The 26,565-nt window shown below is 37.7% G+C and overlaps 2 protein-coding genes across 3 annotated transcripts; one reads left to right on the top strand and one right to left on the bottom strand.

The window, feature by feature from the left end:
• The first annotated feature begins 2,214 nt into the window (after positions 1 to 2,214).
• On the top strand, positions 2,215 to 4,651 carry LOC115923093. Its single transcript, XM_030983293.1, has 3 exons — positions 2,215 to 2,716; positions 3,479 to 3,712; positions 4,193 to 4,651. Exons 1-3 carry the CDS (start codon positions 2,415 to 2,417, stop codon positions 4,356 to 4,358), a joined length of 702 nt encoding a protein of 233 aa, XP_030839153.1. The 5' UTR covers positions 2,215 to 2,414; the 3' UTR covers positions 4,359 to 4,651.
• A 3,111-nt stretch (positions 4,652 to 7,762) lies between these two features.
• Positions 7,763 to 14,951, bottom strand: LOC115923092. Of its 2 annotated transcripts, XM_030983292.1 has the most exons (8): positions 14,693 to 14,951; positions 12,627 to 13,349; positions 12,066 to 12,188; positions 11,442 to 11,556; positions 10,673 to 10,895; positions 9,858 to 10,398; positions 9,326 to 9,512; positions 8,816 to 9,057 (listed from the first exon to the last, which is right to left on the bottom strand). In XM_030983292.1, the coding sequence occupies exons 2-8, from the start codon at positions 13,332 to 13,334 to the stop codon at positions 8,903 to 8,905; spliced, it is 2,052 nt and encodes a 683-aa protein (XP_030839152.1). In that variant the 5' UTR covers positions 13,335 to 13,349; positions 14,693 to 14,951; the 3' UTR covers positions 8,816 to 8,902. The 2 variants fall into 2 exon arrangements, 1 of the variants encoding a protein (XP_030839152.1); XR_004063772.1 differs by lacking the exons at positions 8,816 to 9,057; positions 9,326 to 9,512; positions 9,858 to 10,398; ... (2 more) ...; positions 12,066 to 12,188; positions 12,627 to 13,349 and adding an exon at positions 7,763 to 7,850 and having other exon boundaries at positions 14,693 to 14,937.
• Between the last annotated feature and the right edge of the window lie 11,614 nt (positions 14,952 to 26,565).

Here is a 26,565-nt window from a genome sequence, read left to right as displayed (position 1 = left end):
CATTCAATATTCATTCATTTTATTGCCGAGAGATATTAATGTGATGGATAGAGATAAAAAAATGTTCACCTTTTATTCGCCATAAAACTTTAGCAAACTAACAACGTATATAAGAATTACCCTAGCCATTTGAAAGGCTGACAGGCGTATAGGCCCTTGTGAAATGTATCATTTATAGTTTTATACTACTCTTTCGATAGCCATTCATATAGGTTTATTTCACATAAAACAACATTTATTTTATTCACAGTCAGCTGACGGAAATTTGATAGCAGCGAAAATGTCATGGTCCGTGTTGGCAAAAATATATAACACACAAACATTTGAAAAAAGATATTATAGCCTAATGTATAGAAGCACTAAGAAAAAGGATGTAAAAGTGAAGAGGGAGACTAAAAGAAAAATCGGGGAAAGGAGGGGTGTAATCGAAGAAAATTGAGGGAATAAATTAAACTAAATTAATTAAAACAAAAACTAATACATCAATCCTCTGCCTGCATCCTGTATCGTATCAGAAACAAGCACTCTTTTCGCTACAAAGCCACGACGCTGGATTGAAAGGCGACACAAGCTTCAGCGACATAGAACATAAATACAAACTTTTTGCAAATCTACCAAACCTGGCAACTTTTTTAAAAGCCGGACTTAGTTGTCATCGGGATCACTTTTGGAGAACCGAACTTCAAGCATTTTTTGCAACATTAATCAATCATATATAATTTTGTCACAAAATTTAACTGCATGATTATCACATTACCACATTGTTACCAGAAATTGTCGGTTGCTCGATCGAACGAACGGCCAAACATCATTGCAACATTCTTCGGGGGGGGGGGGGGGGGTTCAATCTCAGCCTCCCACCTTATTCGCCTACCATTACCCCCCGGAAAACTACCCCCAAACATAATTACCCCTAAGGACAATTACCGTGCCTCGACGAGCTACCCCCGGAAAAGAGTCCCCCCCCCCACCCCCTGAAACTTAACCCCTATATAGGACAATGCCCCCCTGGGACAACCAAGGACAACCGCCCCGAGGACTACCCCCTGTTCATACTGAACAGGGGGAAGTCAACCTCGATAATTAGTTGGGTAATTTTTAGGGGGAGATCATTAATTTCAGGGGGTGGTAATTGTCCTCTGGGGATTTAATTGTCCACGGGGGGGGGGGGTAATAATTGTCCTAGAGGGTAATTTTTCGGGGGGGAGTAACTTCCTCGGGGTGGTTGTCCTCGGGGGGGGGGGGGGTAATCGTCCTTGGGGTAATTATTGTACCGCTAATTGGCCGGGGTGACATGCCCAAGGGGTAATTGACCTAGAACCTTCAAAGGGCAATAAATAAACAGCTACTCAATTTACACTGAATTTTATTTTCTGGTTGTAAACTCAACAAAAAATGAATGGCCACCTCTAAATGATTATTTTGTAGACCATGCAAGTGAGCCTGCAAAATGTTAAGTTTAGTAGCACGGTTATGATTGCTCATCAAAAAGTGAAACAACATTCCGTCTGGCAGATTTTGACAACTGCATGGCTGTAATCCCAGTAAAGAGTTTTATGCCTGGTGACCATGTTATCTCATTTATGATCTTTCTTTTATTTGCAAAATGTAGGTCAACATATACGGGGGGGGGGGGGGTGAATTCCCAATTTACAAACTGTTTATAGGTCGAATGTAGTTTTATAGTATTTGTGTATTCTTCACCTTCTTCATACTCTCGAGTTGCGATTTTATGGAGTAAACCGAGTGTTTTATCATGGAAAAAAGACAATGAAGTGTGCACTTTCAAAAAACCAACCGCAGACCTAAAAACACACAAATAGACTAAAAAAACCACGGGCAGATAACCTTTTCTCTGTTAGAGCATAAACAACGCACGGTACATACACTGAACTAGCGCGTGTGTTTGAGTGGGCGGAAATAGGGCAGGGGCATCACAGGGCGACATGGCCGAGTTCAAGCCTCGATAACTTTTTTATAAATAATAATTTTCGCAAGAAATTTGCTCAGGTAAAACATCAGGAATTTAAACTTCCATATCTCTTTAAACAAAAGTAAAATTTCCACCATATTTTTTTTCTGATCGTTTTGAATAGGAACTTGATGTTTTTTAAAAAGGTTGATTCACACCTAAATAAGCGCATAGCTGACTGCTGCACAGTGACGTCATTCGCGTATCGACAGTGTACCATATTTCGTGCACATGTTCCTTACAACGTGTATGCTGCTATAGGCAAGTTAGTCGCACGCCTTCATTGCGCACCGTAGAAACTCGGGCGATGGAAGACGGCCGTTGTGTCTAATAAGCCACTGGTAACAGGGGGGCGGTAACTGGGCAGGGTACGGTACCGTGAATCCTTTCTGCTTTTTATCGATTGAAGTTTGAGAAGTTTTGAGAAGTCTTTCTAAAGAGAATGGCTACCCCAGTCGTCAGGGCAGATGCACAAGATGATTTAGTTATGGAATTTGAGTGTGAGGAGGATGGCAGTTGCGGGGAAAGCGGTGAAAATGACAGTGTCAGTGGTAGTAGTGACAGTCCGGACAGTGGCAGCAGCAGTGATACCGACAGCGATGCAAGTGATGCAGACGCCGGAGAACACGGGCGTATCGTCGAGTGGGAGTATGAGCCTTTACCTCGTGGTGAACCTGGGCAAAATGTTGGCGATGCTGGAAGGGCCAACAACGCAAATCGGCTTCATGAAAATGTCGAGGATTGGTAATTAAGACTTATAAGCTTATTGAATTTGTTGTGCATTCTAAATATTTATTCCCTCCAAAAATTGAAATCAAATACCGTAGATCTCTAGACTCGGTCATAAATGGCATGTCTAATTCTAAAGTTAACTTGTTAGAATGATTCTCTAGATCTATGTCTGCGCACCTAAAATTCGACCTCGATTTCATTACACAGTAAGATATTATTTTTAGAATCATCATTGTTATTCCGTTCTTCATATTCTAATGATTACTGAAACAAAAAAACTCGACAAATTATTCACAAGAACAATTTTTTTTAACGAATTTCAGACGGGCTCGTCATTTTGTGTAGCAAAACTGAAAAGTGCCCATGTCTGCGCACTCACTATTTTGCACGCAATTCAATCAAGCACAGTGAAGTTTCATACCAGGGACAACCCCCTGTTCAGACTTTTCTTTTTTGACAATGATTGAAATTTTCAGGGTGGCAAATGAAACTTGCTAAAACTCATTTTTAATCTTCCCAATTATTTTCACAAATTTTGGTATCTAAATGAATTGTTGAGGTTAAGATTGAAAATTGGTGTCAGTTTGATGTTTTGTTCTATAAATATCGCGCATTTACGTGGGTGCGCAGACATAGGCACTGCCTTGGGCACTCTTACCATACTACGACTACGAGAACGATGTCATTTTTATATTTATCAGGAAGCTGTAATAAAATATTTATAAAATTATAGTAGGTGTATTGATTTTTGTTTGAATCTTTCTGTATTTCAAGGTGTACATGTGGAAGATGTCGTGTGCCTCCATCTTTCAATGAAGGTGATTGTGTCTGTTGTCAGGAAATTGCAGAGGTCAAGGCAGAGGCTGATCGACAGGGTTCAAGTTGTCTGGTGGATTCTGAGGAGTTTGAGCCGGCCATCCTAAATGCGACAACATTATACATCGGATGGATGGAGTACACAGATAGGTGGCGCCGAGCAGCCAAAGCATTTGGGGACAGGAACAATGAGTAAGTTATGTTTCTCCTTTTCATCATTTTGGCAAGGGCAAAAAAATAAATGGATTGATTTTGAAAGTTTATTGGGTGAAACTTTTCAAAACGAATTGAGTCACCGCCAGATGAATTACTAGTTTTGACCAAAATTCTTGCCTGGTGACCACTGGTGTACTAGCTGCCTTATCTGCAGGTGCTTCGGGGCACTTTTTCAGGAAATGTATACAAATAGGCAAGAATGACCACCGATTTGTGAGTTTTAGCATGTTACCCCCCCCCCCCCCAATAATCTGTAGTTATGAAACACAAACTTTATATGCGATTTTGAATGTTGCCCCCCACCGCCCGACAAACAATGACTAACCCTTGGTCATTTTAGTTTTTTTTAATCATTTTTATTTTCCTGAATTAATTAATAAAGAATTAATATTTTGACATCAAATCATCTATCCTAAGAAAAATAATGAAATTTTTTTATTGCTTTTTATTTTACAGAAAATACAGGTATGTGGCCTACAGGAAAGTCGTGAGATGGTGTTGGGGCTGGCTCGGGAAGGACATCAGGGTGCAACTGCCAGCATGTGTCCATGCCTCAATAATGGAAGCGTATCCTGATGGACGTGGTCAGTACAAAGGGACCATCCTGCGTCGGTTGAGATGAGGATGTAAAATCAACTATTGTCTTGCGAACTTTGAATGACTGTCATCTTCTATGTGATTGTCAGCCATCTTCTGTACGTTATTTGTGATCATCGGCTTTCATCTTCATATTCATCACAAATACTATTGTTTGAACTTCTCATGATGGTATGGTTGCTATGAACTTTGATCTCGACATTTGATTCTAATTTCCAAGAGCTGATATTCGAACTTTTGCAAAACTGTGATCAAGCAACGATTTCTTATGAGGAAGAATGTTGAAATCTATATAAACAAGCAACAAAAAAAAAAAAAAAAAACAACATGCCTTGTTCCTTCTTTTTTGTTATACACCCTGCAATGTAATTTGTTTTAATAATTTGAGCATTTCATATACAGTCAACCTGCCGAGTCAGAAAAGGGGAGAGAAAGAGAAAATGAAATTGAAAGAGAAAACGAAATTGAGAGAAAGAGAAATAACAGCATGGACACAACAAAGATAGACAGAGAAATAATGAGAGTAAGAGAAGGGAATTGCGGTTGACGAAATTTCAAATGTGTGATAAATGGTAAGCATCGTAATAAATCCAGGAAATCCTTTATTTTGCATCAAATCTATCCTCCCAAAAAGGATAAACCTTAACCCTATCTCCCACTCTGTCCCTCTTCCTCTCTCTTTCTCCTCTTCCACCCTCCACATTCCCATCTCTCTATCCCACTTCCTCTCTCTGTTTCCTCTTCCATATTTCCATCTCTCACTCTGTCCCTCCTCTCTTTCTCCTCCTCCACATTCCTATCTCTCACTCTGTCCCTCCTTCTCCTCTTCCACCCTCCACATTCCCATCTCTCACTCTGTCCCTCCTTCTCCTCTTCCTCCACATTCCCATCTCTCACTCTCTCCCTCTGCCTCTCTTTTCCTCCTCCACCCTCCACATTCCCATCTCTCACAATCTCTCTTTCTCCTCTTCCATCCATCACATTCCCATCTCTCACTCTTTCACAATCTCTCTTTCTCCTCTTCCATCCATCACATTCACATCTCTCACTCTATCCCTATTGGTATCTATCTTTACCCCTCTTCTTCCTTCACATTCTCTATCTCACTCTCATTTTCACAGCAATTTCCATCTTTCCAAAAATTAGTTCATGCTCTGATTTCCTCCCGTCTTGATTTTGCCAATGCCCTCCTAATCAATCTACCCCAGAATCTAGTGTCCAAGCTTCAGAAGCTTCAAAACGCTGCAGCTCGTATTGTTTCTCTGACCACCAAGCGTACCCACATTTCCCCAGTTTTGCAGTCGCTACACTGGCTCCCAGTAAAAGATCGCATTGTTTTCAAAATTTTGTTGCTCACCTTTCATTGCGTTCACGGCTCTGCTCCTCAATACCTTATCTCTCTAATCCAAAACTACACTCCTGCAAGACCTCTACGCTCATCCACTTCCAATTTTCTTGTAACCCCCAAAATTACCAAAACGTGGGGGGAAAGATCTTTTGCATACTCTAGTCCTAAATTATGGAATGGCCTTCCTGAAGACATCAAAAAATGTTTATCCTCTGATTCTTTCAAAACTCATCTCAAAACATTTCTTTTCAAGTCTTGATCTTTTTTCCTGTTTACACGCGCCTTGAGCACTCCACAGAGTGGATTTGGCGCGATATAAGTTACATTATTATTATTATTATTATTATTATCTGTAAATTATGAAGCTTCCTACAAGACACCTATAATAGAAATAAACAAACAAGATTTGTGTTCCTTTAGATGAATTTTTGTTTACCTTTGCTCAAAATATTCTCAGAACATCCCATTGACGGTTTTTCCCCCCAATCATTTTCTTCTCTGTTTGTGCAATATATTTCAAAATGATGCACCATTGGAACAAAAACTTTGATGCAACATGTACATTACATTCATCCTTATTTTATGTAAAGTTTACAGAATAGATGACTATTTTTATTATATCTGCAAGGATGATTATTTTTCAATCTTTTATAACCAGGTTTTAGGACAAACAGGAAACCGCTGTTAGGAAAAAAAGTATGGATGCGATGAAGTATCATCACAATGTTTCCTCTTCTGTGATAATATGGCATGATCTTTAAAACTACTAACTTTGAAAATGAATAACACAATTCACCTCGGCAGAAAAGGGAAAAAATCAAAAACAAAAAATAAAGTCATATCTGGTGCAATACATCAAATGGTTCTTGAATAAGAACAGTTTAGATGAAGAAAAAAAATGCATTTTTTTATTTTTTGCAAATAAGAAGCAAAAAGCATTGGCCAAGATGAAGGACTGTGAGAAAAATCAGATTATATTTGGTGCCAAATTCATGATCAACAGTGATTTACTTAGTGTTTATGGAAATCTAGTGCATATGCTTCAGAAATTGTTTTTAATTGAACTAAAAATGTAAGTTTTACAAATTTAATAAGTATTTTACCTATTAAAACCAATGACTATTGATGTGTACCATGGACTTTGGCTTGTGTAAGTATGTACAAGCTTACAGACAAGTTTATAGTGCTTTACACTCACATAGAATCGGAATCCACTACTCACTTGCATAGAGTACTTCCATGTTACTCTCCATAATTATACTGGCATAAACATAATTTAGGGTCTATGAAAAACATGTATTGTACTGAAATAAAACAATCAGTGGTTAATGTTCGGGTAGCTGACACATTCATCATAGTTTCTATCACCAAAAGAACTAGTTTCTATCGCCAAAGCGATGATGTTGTTCAAAAGCTTGCACGGCTTCTCCATTGTCGGGGTGATGATGAGAGGCACTCCGTGCTGGTTGAGGCTGTAGCTCCTCCATGTTGTCTCTGAGCTGCTCCCTGTTTTCCACCAGTTCTACGACAACTCTCATCAGGGCTTTCACATAACCTACAAGATAAAATCCAAAACTATACCTTGAAAATTCATCTATACGGTGTTAAAAAAATACACTTTGATAAGAGGAAAAAAGGAAAAGAGAAAAATAAGAACATAAGAGAAAACTCTTTTTCTCACAAATATTGAATTACCTAATTTTACACACTATTTGTAGGTGGATGACCAATCAAATACCAATGGCATGCACATGTTCTTTGCTGAATAGGTAGTTCACTGACTTGGGGACTGACATATATGCCTGTTTCTGCTTGCTATTCAATATTACACATTTGCAGAAAGTAACCCAATACATGTTTATAATTATCAATTTAATCAACAGATTAAATTAAGGGCATATAGGCCACAAGAATCTACTAATTTGAATTCTATTGATCATGAAGTAATAAAAGATTTCTATATATAATTGAGCTCTTTTGTTGAATATTGATATCATTCACTAGACATGTGGCTACTTACCACATGTGCCAGCTGTCAGCACACTCTCTACTGTGTGGCCTCCTTCCTTCGAGCGTGGATACTTCAACCTGTACACTGGGTTCCCTTCGGCATCAACAGCCTGGGCTCTATCACAATTTTCGTTCCAATGTAGGACAGCCAAATATAATCTGAAAAGAGTGAAGTTAAAAATAAAGGTCACATGAATAACATACTTGTGACAGTTGTTTTTATCTTTTTGGTAATGTAATGTCTATCATCATAAACTCGTTACCTACTCTCCAATAAGTGAAGGCAAGAGTTAGTGTAAAAAGCATGTGTTACAAATAATAAATAAAAAAAATTAAAAAAAACCAACAAAATATGAAATAGAAAGAACCTGGCTATAACAAAAAGAAAATAATAACTTTAAAACATAAAACCAATAAAATCAAATTCAAAAGAAGAAGAAGAAGAAACAACACTGCCCTCTGTGACGTTCTTGTTAAATTTATATTAGGGGAGCATAATGTTGATGAATTAATTGCCTAATTTACCTGCACTTCATCCCTTGATATGAGTATACAAGCAACTTGGGGCAAAAGTGAAGGAGGATGTTGTGGAATGATTCAACCTTGCTGGTTTGGGCATGTGGGGACATCATCCCAATGCCGTTCACCAGTCTGGTCCTCAGCCATTCCTCTCGAAGCTTGTCGTACACCTTTGTACCTGTAATAAGATTGGGAATATAATATATGCGGTAAAGGTGAAGGAGAGTTCATTTAAATAGTTAGCAATCATGATCTCGGCATTTCCAAGCATCTCATCCCTTCGCCAAAACTATTTTTTCATTCCACAATGAATATTAATCATTTAGAAAATTGCAAAAAAAAAAATATGAATGTCATGATCAAAATTGAACTAAATTAAACTTGAATGTACATTATTAAAATAAATGTAAATATTTTGCTCGCATTTTGACAAACATCTTCAAAGTAAATGAGGGTGAAAAATGTACACCGTATGCATATAAATAAGGATTTTACCCACATCCAAACAAAAAGAACAACTTGAGGCACCAGTGAAGGGTTAACTGTTTTATTTCCACTGAAGTAAATTGTTATTTAAAGATCATACATAAGTAGCTTACCTGACTGCAACCATTCTCGCTCTGGATAGTCATCACCATGTTCACAAGCAGTGTACTCTGGGTTTTCATCTGTGTGAAGATTTCTGATGTGGTTCATAGCCCTCTATACTTGGCTTTCATGACATCCTTATCTCCATCCGGAGTAGAAGAGGCAGTCCAGTATACATGGTTTACCAAGGCCCTCAACCAATCTTGAACCAATCCACAGTCCTTCATCTTGGCCAATGCTTTTAGCTTCTTCTTTAACCCTATTATATACAGGCAGAAACAAAAAAAAAGGAGCAAGAATTAGCTAAAAGAGATCAATTGACAATTCAATATGTGACATATCAAGGAGCTACTTGGAGTGTTCTAAATTTAGAAAATATATCATAATTCAATAATTACTATACACAAAAGTGGAAATATAGGCAAATTTAAACCTGCAAAAGTAGTCATAACTACAATATCAATTTCAGCCAACATGTATATAAGATACATTTGCTGGAATTAATTCAGTATATATATAATAATTACCTTTCGCAATGTGCCAGACATCATATCGGTGATCAATTTGTTGGTACGTCTCACGGAGAAACTTCGCTATCTGCATGTGACGATCTGTCACTATGCCTTGTACAATCACACCAGCATCGTCAAGTATCCGCAGGCCCCTCCGGAGTCCCTCTAGCTCCATTGCATTTGAGTTCTTAACCTCTGTACACTATAAAGGAAAAGAATAAAATAATGGTAAATAACCTTAGAAAAGTACAAGGTTCTCTGTAATACAGTATAATAAAGGAAGTATACATTCATGGTTGCAACAGATCTGTTAAAAAACACACTGGAGTTAGTGACAGGCGGATTCCATATAATTACGTCTGCAAAATTTAACTTATAATGAAGAAAAAGGAAACCTAAATGAGTAATGATCACAATATGCATGGCAAAAACTTTTCTATTATGTACGTAGTTACTACACGATATGTCCAATTTCAGGCATATGATGACCTCTGTGGTTTTAACCTTTACACTACATACATTAAAACATTTCTGCTAAATCACTCACTTGCACAAGCTGGACATCAATGACCTTGTTGCTCTTCAGGTCCATCATCGTGTACGAGCCGTACTTGGCAGAATGCCCAGGTGAGTCACTCCTCCCATCCCCTCCAAGGATGAGGCCCGCTTCACTCGCTCTGATCTCGTCAAATGTCTCTGCCTGGGTCCTCCTGTATTCTTTCACTATTGCTGGCTGAAGATATCTAGACTGGTGTTCGTTGAATGTTGTTGTCGAAATTGATATTAAGTTCATGTGTTTGTGAGTTTTGAGAACCTTTGTTGGGCTCGCACCAGCAAATAAAATTGCAGATGACAAAAGTATGTTGCCAGCATACAAATTTCCCACTGATGGCTGGGATGACCATTCAAATTTCCCGTCACATTCGTCACATGTGGAGATCACTTTGACTCTACTGCCAAATGTCGGTGGGTGATGAACTACTGAAGAGCAGGGGAGGTGGCAATGCCTGCATTTTTTGAAGAGCTCCAAAAGCTGATCCTCAAAAACAATATACTTGGGCTGATCAATTATATCGGATGGTATTTTCCTGTATGAAACAAACAAGACATCCACATACATTGTAAGTTTCACTACTATTTTCATAATAGAAATGGGTAAAAGCTACATCCCTAAATGTATATAACGAACAGCCCTTGCTACTTTGAAAGTGTGCAAATTAACTTCCAAAAATATGAGGCTTAATGGTTAATCTTCATTTATTTCCATCAATCAAAGATGTTAACATAAAAAATTAAAGAGTAATTTCCAGATATATGTACTTGATAAATATCATCTTATAAAAATAATGGATCAATACTTACATGTTCTCAACTTCTTCATTAGCTTCATCCTCCAATTCATTTTCGGGTTCATAATCTGGATCTTTCCGCTTGTCATCGGGTTCTTCAGGTTCTTCATGTTCATCTTCTGGCTCATCAAAAGTCTCCTGTTCTGCACCAGTGTCCTCAGTTTGGGTTGCTGATGTCCTCATCGAAACTTGTCTCTCTGCCTTCTCCAAGCTAGAAGAAAGTGTAATCTGTACTCCTTTTTCAAGAAAAACAACATATTGATACAAGATTTGAAAATTAGGGTTCTTGCCATATTTTGTTAGGGGATCTAAACCACAGATCTATATAGATTTTGCCTTTTCTATTTTGGGGGACCCAAAGGAACTTAGGACCTATTAGGGCACACTTGATGTAGGAACCTTCTCTCCTGTGATTCCTTATTCTTTATCAACTTTTGCTTTATAATGCAAAACTTATAATTTTCAGGTTTCATTTTTCACAAAATATGTTTGAAATTTTGACAAAAATAACCTCATGATTTATAGATCTTGTGCACAAATTTAACATTTTGGCAATAGACTTGTGGTCTTCCGTCGTGACACGAGTGCAGAAATACCCAATCATAGTAAATTTTAAATTAACATTTATTCATTTATCAATTTCGATAATGTGACATAATTCATGAAAGAGAATACAAGGTACATTAGTTACATTTTTCTCCTTTTTTGTTCCGCAATCTATAAATACATTATGTTATAACACAAATATTGTAAATACACATATCATACTGTACTTCACTCACCTTTCTCTTTTTGTAAAGGCTTGACAGGCTTGACAGGTTTGACAGGCTTCACAGGTTTAACTTGTATTCCACAGGTTCGAGTTTTAGGTCTTTTTTGAAACTGCTTATCAATCATCTGAGGAATGAATTTGCATTTGTGATAAAAATCACAAAGAATGAAAGCAAATTAAAAATAAAATAAGCTTAAAAAAAAGTTTTAAATACATATCATGTGGGTCAGCTGAGAACTATGTGAATAGTCACAAATGTTGACAGCAGTTGGTTACTGCGTGTATGTCAGACAAGCAACTTGTCTAACGATGAATTGAGAATTAGAAGTCTGATACATCATAAACACTTTCAATAGACCTCATTTATACTTGACAAAACCTCATATGTCCCACTGACACTGCAATGCAATGAAATTCTTGTGAGCAATAGCATGGGATTCTGACAGCAAAGAAATTTCTCCCAAATAAGACTGATCAACAATATTTTGGTGCTGGTTCAACATCATTTTTTATTTAATTTGCCTCAAATACATTGTATTCTATTGATCTTTACAGGTACAGAAAATGTTGCCACAACTTGTTGTTCTTGTTTATTGCACAATATTTGCGACATGATATTAGGTTATTTACTCACCGTGGGAGATGCCTGGATAGCTTTATTGTTTTCTCGGTCCCTCCTAGCTGCTTCTTCTGCTGCTTGTTGTGCTGCTTCTTCCTCTTCCTTACGAGCGTATTCCTCAGTTATCCTTTGAACCTCCTGCAATCATGGAAGAATAATAGTAAGTCATAATATTTTTAATGCAATTTTTGTTTTCATTGGGTGGATGGCTCTGTTTGAAAGGTGCTAAAGGATGTTTTGGGAACTATAATTTGTAGTTCTTATGAAGTGCATAATGAGTATTAAATTCGGTATCAATTTTCATGTTTGAGTAATAGTACCGGATATTCAAACTGGAACATTTGGATATAAAGCCAATTATACAAAATCTGTTTGTGAAGTGAATTGATTTTTGATATTGGAAAATAAGAGAAGTGCTAAAACTGCTTATCCAATAAAGGAGAGCTATTAGAGTAAAATGAAGCCAAAAGTTGCAATGAAATCGATATTTATAATTTAAAACATATGACAAGACAAAAAAAATAATATTGCGCATGTACATGTAGGCATAATGGTATACATCTGTGTTACACATACCTTCTTCAGACTGAGCACAGACACTCGACGTCTGTTTCCACTGGTAGTTGGCATTGTTGGTGATGTACACGTGCTTGCATCGGCAAAAGTAATTGGTTGATTATGGGCATGGCCTCCTTGTTTACCCACACGTTTCTTCTGGCTGTCTAGAGAGGACACTGCTATCTTTGTAGAATGGACAGTTCTGGTTCTAGTCGAGCTCAAGCACGTTGTTACTGTTAGCGTAGACGTTATTGGTGTTGACGTTGTTGGTGATGAAATCATTGGTGATGACACTGTTGGTGAAATCATTGTTGATGACACTGTTGACGTTGATGATGTTGTCGTTGTTGGTTTGAGGAACCAATGATCTGTAAAGGGTTGAACAGCCTGCTGCCGACGGGGAATGGCATTTGGTAGAAGGCGCGGCGTAATTTTCCTGAAGCCATACTTAAACTTCAAGACTTGAGACGAATCATACTGGTCTCGCTCAAAATGACCACTGCAGACATGGACATGGACCCTTTCTCGGGCATCGAACCCTTTTAACTTCAGTTGAATGAACTTCACCCATGCTCGCCTGATGGATCCTTCCTTCGGTAGTTCATGTATGGCAAAGCCATCATGAATAGTGTTGCTGCACCCATACAAGACACACCGGTTTCCCCCAACAGGCTTCGGCTTCTTGCTGGGCTCACCTTCCTCATCTGTGTTACTCCGTTTTGACATGCTGATAACTGCAATCTATAAAAAGAAAACAATACACCAATATTACAATTGATAGAAGATTAAAATGAATATAAATATGTCAAAGATCTACATGTACATTTACATCTAGACTTATAAAGTCGGGCAAGATAAAAATTAGTACGAATCCTGTGATTCCTTATTCTTTATCAACTTTTGTTTTGTAATGCAAAATTTATCATTTTCAGGTTTCATTTTTCACAAAATATGTTTGAAATTTTGACAAAAATAACCTCATGATTTATAGATCTTGTACACAAATTTAAAATTTTTGGCAATAGACTTGTGGTCTTCCCATTTAGAATTAGCAATGAAATATTGCAATGATTTAAAAACTCATCTCTAATTGTAAGATCTTCTTTTCAAAGCTGCCTTGACAAAATAAAACTGTCAAATTTAACCATATAAGACTTTCAGAAGAGAGATGTGGCAGAGACAATAAGCAAGATCAAGATAAAATGGCAAAATAATAAATGATCTATAACATTAACATTGCTATTAAAGTTAGACAAAAGTTAGTTAAACTTAGTTTCATAGAAAAAAAAAAGCAAAGTTAATCTGTAGTCGGATAAAAAAAAAAAGCAAAGTCAACAACAAATGACCGATGATTTTGTGTTAATAATCATCCCTGGTAACAACACTAGATCTAGACCATTTTGATTTGAATAAAAACAGTGTTTTCATCACGAGAAAGTATCAAGAAGAGGCACCCATGTGATTTCTGACATCAATTCAAAATAATTTAGTTCCTGGCTTCACTGTACTGCAGTGCACTGCCACTGGGCGGCACGAGTCCAAGGCCTAGATTCTACCAACTACCTAGTTTTCTTTTTCTTTTCTTTTAGGCCCAATTCTTCTTCAAAATCTCCATTTCATCTTCTTCTTATTTTTCATTGTTTACAGACTATATTCTAGACAATAAAACAATGTAGATCTAAATAATTCTTTGATTTAATGCTGGTAAACCATGCAAAAGGAAAGGCTATCTGTGCGATAAAAGCGAGCGAAAATTAGTTTTGTTCGAGAAATATTCCACGACCACCAGCATGACACGGCGCGGCAAGTCAGGCCGGGCCGGCCGCGGCCCGAGTGCTCTCGCGAGGCTCAGCGATAGATTGCTGAAAGTTGTGCAATCGCAGACCGAGGCAGGCAGCCAGCAGCGCGGGCAAATGATTCGTTTCAATCTAATTTAGTGGAAATTTGGGGTTGATATTCCATATTACGTAGCGTGAAATTAATACAGATATAAAATGTCAACATTCTAATCGTAAAATGTCCAAATACAGCTTCGACATTGATATTTACAACAACAAAAAAAGAGAGAAGAAAACTTCACATACCGACCACCATGCGAAGAACCAGCTGCTATACCGAGTGGCCAAATAACCTACACGTTATGACGTCATCAGAAACGGGTAGAAACGGCCACCGGCTAGCGCAGCCGAAACTAAATCTCCGGGGTGCCCCTCTCAAATCCGTGAATCCGGGGTTTCGGATGATAAATACTTCTTTCAGAGGCCGTGGAATCTCGAGAAGTTTGCATTTTCATATTCAGTAAATATTCACGAGTCCGTAGGTATGTAATTTGTCTATATAATTTTCTGCTCGGGTCAAGGTCTTTAATTGGAAACCCAGCTTCGTCAAGATAGATCACCAGCTATATATTGCCATTATAACGCAAGTGTGACGAGTCAAAAATTGCCACGTGAGTGTAAGGATCAGGTAAGGATATACATGTAGGTCAATCATACGAAAAATATCAAACATGAATTATTATAGATCAGTTCTGGTTGGTTAATTATGGCAATATCTGACAACTCTTCCAACCGTACGTTTCCTATCCAAAAAGCAAAGGTATGAATATTCATGACTCTCATTGGGCTATTCGATTGTTTACAGAGGAGTGCAATCATACACCACTTCAAACTCCTCTAATTTCAACTAAGTATTGTACATAGTTTGATTGATTATTTTACTGACTCTTTACTTATCGAATATCAATGATAGTTTAATGATATGAATATTGTTTGTTGTTGTTAATATTCAAGATAATTCACATAAAATGATATATTCTCAAATTATTTAATCACAATCAAGTGTAGTCTGTTACGTTCAAGGCACATTTCTGGTTTGGACTGTGACATAGACAGTCATTGTATATTTATGTTTAGCCACCTGTCATGTAGTAAAGTTTGAATTATTGTCACACACACACACACACACACTAACGCGCACAATACACGAACCCCACACGCACAGACGCACTAACTCACTCACACATTGTCTCTCACCCTTTCCCCCACACACACCCTTTCCGCACACCCGATTGACTCCAAAAGAGAAATCAATAATGATTTTATCAAGCTGTTTTTTGCAACTTGTTACCATACAAAGGAGGTAAATGTAAATAATGCACGCTTTGACTAACATGAATCCACATAATCACATAAAAGAGCAAAGTAATAGAATATGAATAAAACATCTTGCAAACAAAATAAGTTAAAATCTGGCAGATTGTATGGCACCCAAAATTTCGTTAACAAATCTATTTACCTTTGTTATTCTTACATTTGTTAGCAAATAATTAAATAGTTGGAAGCAATTGATTATACAAAATAACTAAAAAAATAACTCTCAAAATACTCATATAATGGTGTCCCCTCGTTTTACAGAGCACCGTTTTACAGAGCATCAAGGTAGACATCTTTTGGTTGAAGATTCAAGAACTACATTCTTCTTCTTCAATTACCATTAAACAAAAATAACGCATTGATCTAGCCGTTACAGCGTAATTAAACACATACCACATATAAAATATAAGTGTCGATGTTAATACCCAAGAAATACAAAAGTACGGCGAGTAGGCATATTTAGAGTACATATACATAATAATAATAATAGCTCACATTCATAATGCGTCTAATACTTTGTTTCTAGGCACAGAACACATTATTACCCCGGTCGTCGGATTCACGTTTGCCCGCACACAATGCATGCAGATTCTCCACTGCCTAGGGAGCTTTCCAACCAGGCGTCATTTTGACAAACGCACACTTGCTCATCTTAGGGTACGTTTATGCTCAGCTTTTTCTGGCCAGAATGAGGCAACTGTTACGCGTTTAGTTAAAAACACGGTTGCGTCCTTTCTCATTTTTGTAGATTCACCGAAAAACGGCGATCGTAAACTCACAAAAAGGTGCGTTTACGATCGGCGATTCTGGGGAAGCATAAACGCGTTTAAATGGGGTCAACGCACTGACCTCTAGTGGGTCTACGTAGCATGCGCAGTGCAGGTTTGCGAATCCAGCTGCAAGGTCACCCAGCCAGAATTGCCTGGAGGAGCCAAAGTAGTGAGCATAAACAGTACACCGTGGAACTGCGATTACGATGAGCGTTTCAAATCGCTCATTCTGCCTTGAAAACTGAGCATAAACGTACTCTAAGCACATTAAGTTTCGCATCCTACCGGGTACCCATTGAACACCTGGGTGGAGAGTGGCAAATGTAGATTAACGTCTTGCCAAAGGACATTAGTGCCGTGTCGGGGATCGAAATAAACAATTACATGAAAGTGTCCAGTGTATTCCACATATTACAAAGAACAACATTATTTTAGAGTCATACAACTCAGTATATGTATAATAATAATACTCATTATTAGCAGCTATCTTTGTAGTACTGCACGGGTCATATATAATATCTACTTGATATTACAAAGCTTGAACTGTAAATGCGCACTTCAAATATGGCAAGAAATGGTAAATAATAACGACGATAATTGAAACGTCTGGGCATGAACGTTACAGTCTCAAGTAGAATTTGATGTCTAAATGACAGTACACCACGAGTCCGTGACTAAATTACATATAGATAAGCGTTCGATTATCGGCACTATACATGCACAAGTCAGTGAATAAATTTCATCTCAAATTAGGGGAATCTTATTCACCTTTGCATCCCGCAGCTCTCACTGGTACTATTTTTGCAGTGTAGATTTTTGCCCCCAAAAGCTTGAGTTTGTTCAGATCCACTCTTTAATGGCCACTTCAAAGCTTTAAACTCAAGGCCAATACAGACTAAACAGCAAGTACCTGCATCTGAGAGGAGAGAAACCCTTCCAAAAGTGACCAGTTAATCAGCTTCTCTCGATCAAGTTCAGTGAATTTCTTTATCAGTTCTAGTGCACCAAGTCTACCTGCGTCTAATTAAAATGAGTAGGTTGATAAGAAACATATGCAAAGTATCAACAACAACATTTGAGATGGATCTTGGATCTCGTGGCTTTCTTCGCACACTCCTCTATTTCTTTGATTGTTCCAGAGGAAATAAATTTGATTTTTCCTGGTACGAGCATCATTTCTTTCTTTATGTTCAAATATGGCGATGAGATTATTAATTATGCTGGCTACTGCATCTTTCTCATTAAAAACGGTAAATATCGTTTACAACTCGCAGATTCTTACCAATCCATGTATCACCCAAATGTAATTTTACTTAAGTTTAATCTCCTTCTTGTAAAATATATTTGAAATAACTGTTCTAAATGTGTCAAAGTCAAAGAATTTGACCCGCAAATTACAGAGCTATGGCTGTTTTAAAATGGCAAAGGATGTCCATTTTAGGGTCAACATTCCTGTATATGGCGATGAGATAATAAACTACGCTAAATGTAGATACTGCATCTTTCAAAATGGTAAATAAAACTTTCACAAAGACAACCAATGTCATACTGGCTATTTGTCTTCCCAGTTTGGGCGCGGCCAGGGGTACTCGTATGTCCTTTGTATGAGGAAGAATAATTACGAACACCCAAACCCTTTTTTTACCTGTGTGTTCATTGTTCCGAAAGCTAAGTGTTTTGCTCCGAAGGGGTGGGCGTGGGAATTGAATAGCCCATTTTCGTTTCTGAATGTTTTCTTCTTCCGCACTTGAATCCGAAGATTTCTAAATCAGAAAGATAAATAATTTATAAGTTCATAATTCCGAATGCTCGTCATTTCAAATGATGATATAAGTCGAAAGAGGAAATATAGGGCTCTCTCTTTCGAAACGAAGAGATAACTTTTAATTTTAATAATTGCAAACCTCGGTTCAAAGTAGTCATTTTGAAAATTCGAATAAACGAACCTTTGAAAGAACCAACTTTCGGAACGAAACGGTGCCAGATTATTGTACCTTTCCTCCGACCCATCCGACCCTGCAAGTGAAATTTCTGTCAGGCATCGTCTACAGGCTACTATAGAAGATATGAGGTCATGGATGCTCATAAAAAGGTTGAAATTAAATGAGAGTATAATAAAAACAGACTTGCTTATAGTTACTTCTAAGTCGCAACATCATTTGATCAAGGACCGTAATATACAGATTGGTAACTCCCAGATTCGGGCTGCTCCATCAGTTCGAAATCTCGGTGCTATATTTGACATCAACACGTGCATGGATGCCCACGTGAAATAAATCTGTCAATCAGTGTATACTATTATAACATCCATAATGTTAATAGCATTCGAAAAGTCATTGACCATAAGTCTGCTGCTTTGCTTATACATGCATTTGTTTTATCTCGATTAGATATTGGCAATGCTCTTCTTTTCAATATTACTTCACGCAATCTTGACGAACTTCAACGTGCTCCGAATGCAGCTGCCAGGGTTTTATCAGGGACATCTAAATATGATCAAATTTCTCCTGTTCTCAAAAAACTGCACTGGTTGCCAATCCGCAAGCGCATATAATTCAAAATCCTTCTCCTCACATGGAAGGCTGTAAACGGATTAGCACCAAACTATTTACAAAACCTTGTTATGCCTTATACACCAGCTCGTAGTCTAAGATCATCACACCAGCATCTTCCTAAGATCCCAAAGACACGAGTAGCCGGTGGTGAAGGGGCTTTTTCATCTGCAGCACCTTGTCTTTGGAATAATTTACCATTTAATTTGAGAATCATAACTTCCTTAGAGACCTTTAAATCCAAGCTGAAATATTATCTTTTTTTAATAATACCTGTACTTGGCACTATGACACTCATCCGAACTTTCTCGTCCAAACTTTCTCATTCTTTCTACTTTTCTTGTGCGCCTCGGAATAGCATTGTCTAGATAGACGGCGCTATACAAATGCCTATTATTATTATTATTATTATTATTATCCATTATTCTACCAAAGCGGGAGCATTAACGTGAAGGTTAATGTGATAAGGATCGATATCAAATTAATAGTCTGATTGCCTTGTATATCGCCTATCAAATTAATCACCTTGTTTCTATCGTAACTTGCATTTCAACAACACAAATGGTGGATGGTATAAAAATATATATTTTAATGCTATCCCATAATTTCGATCCACTCTGCCTTTTTTAATCTGTCTGTTAATATCGATCCCGTTTTCATACGAACTTACCGCCCGCAGAAAAGAAACAACAGTATCATTTATCATTTACAATTGGTCGAAGGAAGATATCAAGTCATATGTCTTTTCCGATTTCAATTGATCTCCGTTGATCGATCGCTATAGCTTACAATTTGAATATTACGGTTAATATTTCCCGCCTCTCTGTAAATCAAGCAACTTTATTCTTCGCTTCCGGATTTGTTATTTTTATTATCCGAGAAAGACGTCAGGTTATCATCGTGCTTGAAGCCCTTGAAGATTGATCTGTAAAATGGTAAGTATTTTATGTTTTTATTTCAATCATATGAAAATGGCCACCATGAATATGATTTAATTTCATTGCCATTTTACTTTTTGTCCGTTCCAATATAAGCATATACATGATACATTTCGAAACAATACAATGTACTAAATGTGTAGATACTGGAAAGTCTGTTCGGAGATTGCATTCACAAACTGTATAATCCTTTCTATGATGAAATACTGCCGTGTCATCCGTATATAAGGAAATCTTTGTCTTAGAATGGAGTTGCAGGTTACAAATATCATTCACATAGAGGCAAAAAAATTAATGGCCCCAGTATTGATCCTTGTGAATTCCTGATTTCACAGTTAGAAAATTACTCTTCGTCCCTTGCAAGAATACACATTGTTGTCTAATGGATAGGTATGACTCGAACCACTTAAGTTCAACTCCCCCAATACCATACAATAACATTTTTCTGAATAACTAATGGATGTGGTATAACGTCTAACGCCATTTTCAGGTCAAGAAAAATGGCTCCAGTGACCAGACCTTTGTCCATATTGTCAAGTATATACTTCGACTATTTCGGTCAAGCAAGTTAGAGTTGGATGCCCGGGTCTAAACCTGATTGCCGTTCACTTAACAAAGAATGTAATAAGTAAAAAAAAATATATCTGATTGTGTACAGCCTTCTCACATATCTTTGAAATTGTGAGGAGAATAGAAATAGGTCGGTAGTTAGTTAATTCCATTTTGTTTTCACCTTTATGTATAGGGGTTAAATAGCAACTTTGAATTCCTGAGGAACGTATCCTTTTGACAATGAACAATTGAACAAGAAGACTCTAACATAATTATGTGGGGCAGCTATTTTAAATAGCTTTGGGGGAAGATCATCAATACCAACTGCTTTTCAAACATCAAGCTTGAGTTGTTCTTTTAATACAAAACATTCCTCGATCTCTGTAAATTTGAATTCATGTGCTTTTTGCGGTAATGTGTGCAATGCATTTATATTGAGATGAGAATCATTCGCTCCTGTTAATTGGCTTTGAATATTATTGAAACTTTCATTAAACAATTCTGCTACTTTTCCTTTGTCTACTATAATTTGGTCATTTACAAAAATTTAATAATCAGAATTGGCATCTTTCGTTGGGAGTAAATTTTTGAGTACTCTCCAGGATTTTTTCATATCATTACCATTTTCAATGCAAAGATTCTTATTATATTGTTTCTTTAACTTATTGTTCAGTGCATTTGTCCCATTTCTCAATTCTTTAAACTTTTACCAGTAGTCTGTAGTTCTGTGTTTATCAAATTTGCGTTTAAAATAATTCCTATCTCTTGCGATACATAGATATTCGTTGGTAATCCAAGGTGATCCCCTAGAACGTTTCTTACTGTGGCATACGGTACATGAACATCTCAAATGTCTTTGAATTTACATTTGAAAATATACTCAACATTGTGATTGTTTAAAGGCACACTGTCCTACTTGTAGCTACTTGCTCCCTCTATAAAGAAAACTTCCCCAATTGGTGCCTGTTGGTCCCCCTTGATCCTCTTTTTCTTATGTTAAATGAGAGCTGAGTTAATGAGATAGCCACCAGTCACAGTGACCTTGCTGGCTCGCTGTGTGGTCTTATCCCTTCTGGCTGAAGTAGTAAAGCCTGCCTTTAAGTACAAATTATCCCAGTTTATATCTTTAACATCATTTTTTAAAGAATTTTCATTAAAGTTTCTAAATGAACGGTAGGTACTCACAGAACATATAGAGGGTGGTGGTTTTTCTTTCAATACAAGGTAAAGCAATAAATGATCACTTAGACCGATAGAATGTGTGCCACTCTCAAGTCATTTCAAATTATTTGACACAAGAATTAGATCAATAAGGGATGTACTATTAACGGTTATACGTGTCGGGGTCCTTATCAGCTGAGACAAAATGCATATTGTCACTCAGATCATCCATGCCGAAAATATTCATCAAGGTAATGTGATGAAGGTCGATACTTAATTGTCTGATAGTGCATAATGGTATTGGGGTTTTTTAATCAGCGTATCATTACCACCAGCTTTTTTCTACCGTAACGTGCATAACAACGTAAAATAATGGTAGATACTATCAATATCTATCCTTTAAAGGTAAAGACCAGTAATGGTCATGCGATTGCATTGTGAACGAAACGTTGTGAAATCGATCAGAAAAAGTTGATCATCTAGCATATAAGTATTGGTGTGTACTGCAAAGTTCTGGAATCATCAAAATGATAAGAAATTTGGCCCAGTATTGGAAAAGTTACAAGCAATATTCACAGAAAGATGTATATGGGACTACAGGACACGTGCGCGATATCTATCCGGTCCGGATAGATATAATAATTTACCAAATATATCAATGAGCAGACGGTTTCCCGGCAAAATTTGTATCATCACGTATTGGTCAAAACATATTCTTTCACATTATTGATAATAAGAGCTTCCATTTCGTTTTTTTTAGAGGGGGGGGGGGGGGGTTCGTAATTATCCAGTAATTTCGATCCACTAATGCCTAGGTCACATTTGCCGCCGCGGTCATGCGGTCAAAAATATCTACGGCCAATAGCATTTATAGAGCTGCCGCAGCATTCCCACGGTGACATACGGTAGTGGTCACATATGTTAGGGTAGCCGCACGGCTTTTTTAAATTTGTGGAGACAGAAAACCTGCGGCTGCCGTACGGCTTTTGAAGTGATGACCGTAGGTTTTTTTACAAATACTTAGGCAGACGCAAGATAGCTGCAAGATGCTCGCAAGGCGGCCGAAGGGGTATCATACGGCGACCGTGCGGCCAGACTCTTGCTACCGCTTCACCCCCTTGATTATATAAAACGCAAGGCCAACGTACGTCCCACGTACGGTTGATACGGCGAACCTATCCTAGCCGTAGAGCAAATGTGACCTAGGAATAAACAGCCCCACCCCTCTGAAAATAATTGACGGTGACACTAATGGTAGTGAGCCCTAATTTTTTATTTTTATTTGCCCTCAAAAGTTTGAAAATTCGCACCCCCCCCCCCTTGAGCGCCAGGGGAGGGGGCCCATCTAAAAAAAAGGGGTAAAACTAACGTGTTTTACACGTTTTTTTCCCAGGGGTGCCCCCCCCCCCTTGATCCGCCACTGCCTATACCTGATTGCGCGCCCTTTTGTGATGCGTTTTGAATGCGCTCGGCCTCTATATAGATGTCCCTTAACTTATTGTAATGAGGGATCATAAGGTGTTTATCTCGAATGCTGGTTTCGTAGTTTTTGGTAATTCAAAGGTAACACAATCCAAATGCAAGCAAGAACACATATGATGACAAGTATCAATGAAATTTTCATAAAATGCGTTATCATCTTGTACGAAATGCAATTCCATTTCATATAACATCTCACACATGGTAAAATGGGGTTCTTCTAAAACGTAATCTCAAAGAAGAGTCCAACAGTAATTTTGGAAAATGGCCGCACTTATTCTTCCAGCAGAACATGTCAAGATGGTCCACTTTGAAATTGTGCAGGGAGGTTCCCTGAACACGTTGATACCCACCAACCTTTGACAGCATATCATGTCTAAAAAACCTGTTTACCCCCTAGGTAAATATGTGAAATTAAAAAAAAACCTGTCCGATCCCCTGAAGTAAATGATAATCTCCACCAAAAATAGTGTTTACGCTAAATTAAATAAACGTTTTATTAAATTTGCTGGAAAACTCAGAAATTGGCCAAGAAAACATTTATAAAATCTCGTTGACAAGTTTCTCAACCATTAGGTTATGTTAGTGAAACATGTATGTGTGGTATAAGTTACGGTAATTGCTCTTATACATACCTTCGTAAAAATCATCATCACCATTATCAGTATTCCCATTATTATTCGTATCAATATGCTCATCACAGTTTTTTTCAGTTGTTGTTATTGTTCTTGTTCTTACTGATTTGAACAATATCAATATTTTTCTTCTAAAAACAGGCTAAAGACCAAAATATAGGTGTATTTTGGAAGTTGCTGTTTTGCATCGAAACCTGCTTGGCCTTCGGTAAGTATTTTTTTGACATATCCGTAATATTTGTTTAATATTGCTGGAAAATTGTTGGCTTTCAAAATTACTATAATAAAGCGAAATGGGAGTGAGCAGAGCGTAGATCTGCCTGTTTCTGAGTGTGTCAAAACAAGCAGCCAGAGTATACAGAGCTAATTAGGCAGACACTATTACACAATCATTGACTAGGATTTGTGCCCTCAAACCTGACCTAATAAACATGGTATCTTAAACAAACAAAATCACATTCGAAAAAAGTCTCTCTAATAAATGTTTTAAAATATTTTAAGAAAACCTGCATCCTCAAGATCAGGAAGGGGTGAAAGGCAAGGGTGAAAAGTACGAGGAGGAGGAGGAGGGGAAGGGGAAGGGGAAGGGAGGGTAGGGTAGGTTAGGGTAGGGGAGGGGAGGAATGGGGAGGAGAGGAATGAGGGAGGAGGAGGAGCAAGATGAAGGGGGAGGTAGAGAAGGACATAAATAAAGGATGTGAGGCAGGAGGAGAAGAGGCATAAGAAGAGGAAGAAAAAAAATAGCAATTAATTTTCTAATATATTCTTCACAGCCTTGCCTGTGTTATCGGATAGCGCCAAGATGGCGAAGACAACTTGTCCAGACTGGTACGGCCTAAATTACACTTTGCCCATGTTCCACAAGTGTGAGATGAAGCGACTCCAGGATGGCAGCATGGTGCAGAGCATCCCCAAACTCATCCCTTTCCCTTCTGTCATCGGCGGGTGCCACCAAAGGAAGAGTAAAGAAGGAATCCCAGGCGGGGAGAGAATATGCAGAATCCCGTGTAGGTTTCATTTTTGTATTAATTTTTGTTCTCATTATGTCAAATTCATTTCTTTGTTTAATAAATCTACATGCAGATAACACGAACTTCAGTGATATCATAAAAGTTTGATATCAACTCCTAACTTCTTCTTCTACTACTACTGCTGATATTACTACTACTACTACTACTACTACTACTACTACTACTACTACTACTACTACTGCTGGTACTACTACTACTACTACTACTACTACTACTACAACTCCTGTTACTACCTCTACCCCCACTACTACTACTGCTCCTACTACTAATACTACTACTACTACTACTACTACTACTACTACTACTACTACTACTCCTACTACTAATACTACTACTTCTACTACTACTACTACTACTACTACTACTACTACTACTACTACTACCACAACTATTTAGATTGTGAAAATGAATCGTTCCAGTCGAAGAGTAGCAGCAATCGTATAATCAGAAAGCTGTTCAAAAGAGCGAGAAGACTTGACTGGTAATCCATTAACAGCAAATTCATTGATAATTAATTTCAGGCTGCTGGGTGATTTGAGTATTAATTATTGATGGTTTATAATTTAATTGGTTGGTATTTCGTTTGGTATCGGTGGAACGGCTGGCGAGTTTAAAATATTGGACTCGTCGATAGATTGCTTTCGCTATGACAATATTCGATGAGTCGCATACGAGTCCAATATTGTAATAGCGAGAGCAATATTTTCTTGTATCACACGAAAAAGAAAAAAAAACAATATTATTATTATTATCTGTCATAATTATATTGATCTGTCTTCCGGGTACTACGCTAAAAATATCAAATAAACTGATTTATTGTACCACTTGGAAGCCTTATTTATAAAATAATTAGTTTGATCCCGTTTATTTCTTATTTCACAGATTGTGACGAAAACCTCTGTAACAACGGCTGGTGTGAGGAGACTATGGTAGGCTACAACTGTACCTGCTCAAGTGGGTTTCAAGGGAGACACTGCGATGAAAGTAAGTGTAATATAATAGGCGTATCTGGCCAATTAATGAGCAATTAATGAATGGCCAATTAATGAGCAATTAGCATGAAAAGACTTTCCACAGGGTGTAACAAAACAAAAAAAATCGCAGGTATTTGTTTACTTATATGCATTTTTGCTGTATCTTATCAGACATGGGGACATTGTACATACACCAGTTCGACAATACAAGACGCTGGCCGGTACTGAAGAAGAAGAAGAAGAAGAAGAAGAAGAAGAAGAAGAAGAAGAAGGAGAAGAAAGAGAAGAAGAAGAAGAAGAAGAAGGAGAAGAAGAAGAAGAAGAAGAAGAAGAAGAAGAAGAAGAAGAAGAAGAAGAAGAAGAAGAAGAAGAAAAAGAAGAAGAAGAAGATGATGATGATGAAGTACATCACTGCCCTCTTTGGGATTCCCACAGGAAAAGTATTTCTCTGATTTCTATCAGCCCCCCCCCCTCCTCCCCCTCCCCCTCTTGATCGTATCCCCCTTCCCTGACTAAGAGCGCCTGAAGACAGCCGGCAGGGACATAATGTTATACATCGTCATTTACCTCAGCTATGTTTGTCTGTTGCTGTTATTTTCAGTGATCATACAGTCAACGACGGAACTGACGACCAAGCCTACGGCGAACATAACGACTACGATTTCGGAACGCTCATACACAACGACTTCCCAAAACACCACTACCTCTGG

This window comes from Strongylocentrotus purpuratus, unplaced genomic scaffold, assembly GCF_000002235.5.
Source record: "Strongylocentrotus purpuratus isolate Spur 01 unplaced genomic scaffold, Spur_5.0 spur5_scaffold_13, whole genome shotgun sequence".
In the NCBI taxonomy this organism is placed as follows: domain Eukaryota; kingdom Metazoa; phylum Echinodermata; class Echinoidea; order Camarodonta; family Strongylocentrotidae; genus Strongylocentrotus; species Strongylocentrotus purpuratus.
The sequence above is the reverse complement of the archived record's forward strand: the minus strand, read 5'-3'. Positions and strand labels throughout refer to the sequence as shown.

What these genes read in the sequence shown, in the direction of transcription:
- LOC115923093 (XM_030983293.1), top strand. Translation starts at nt 2,415, where the DNA reads ATGGCTACCCCAGTCGTCAGGGCAGATGCACAAGATGATTTAGTTATG. An exon ending in CATGAAAATGTCGAGGATTG is followed by an intron (nt 2,717 to 3,478) that starts GTAATTAAGACT and finishes CTGTATTTCAAG; the next exon opens with GTGTACATGTGGAAGATGTC. An exon ending in TTTGGGGACAGGAACAATGA is followed by an intron (nt 3,713 to 4,192) that starts GTAAGTTATGTT and finishes TTTATTTTACAG; the next exon opens with AAAATACAGGTATGTGGCCT.
- LOC115923092 (XM_030983292.1), bottom strand. Translation starts at nt 13,334, where the DNA reads ATGTCAAAACGGAGTAACACAGATGAGGAAGGTGAGCCCAGCAAGAAG. An exon ending in GCCTTTACAAAAAGAGAAAG is followed by an intron (nt 10,896 to 11,441) that starts GTGAGTGAAGTA and finishes TTCTTGAAAAAG; the next exon opens with GAGTACAGATTACACTTTCT. An exon ending in TTGATGTCCAGCTTGTGCAA is followed by an intron (nt 9,513 to 9,857) that starts GTGAGTGATTTA and finishes TTTCCTTTATAG; the next exon opens with TGTACAGAGGTTAAGAACTC.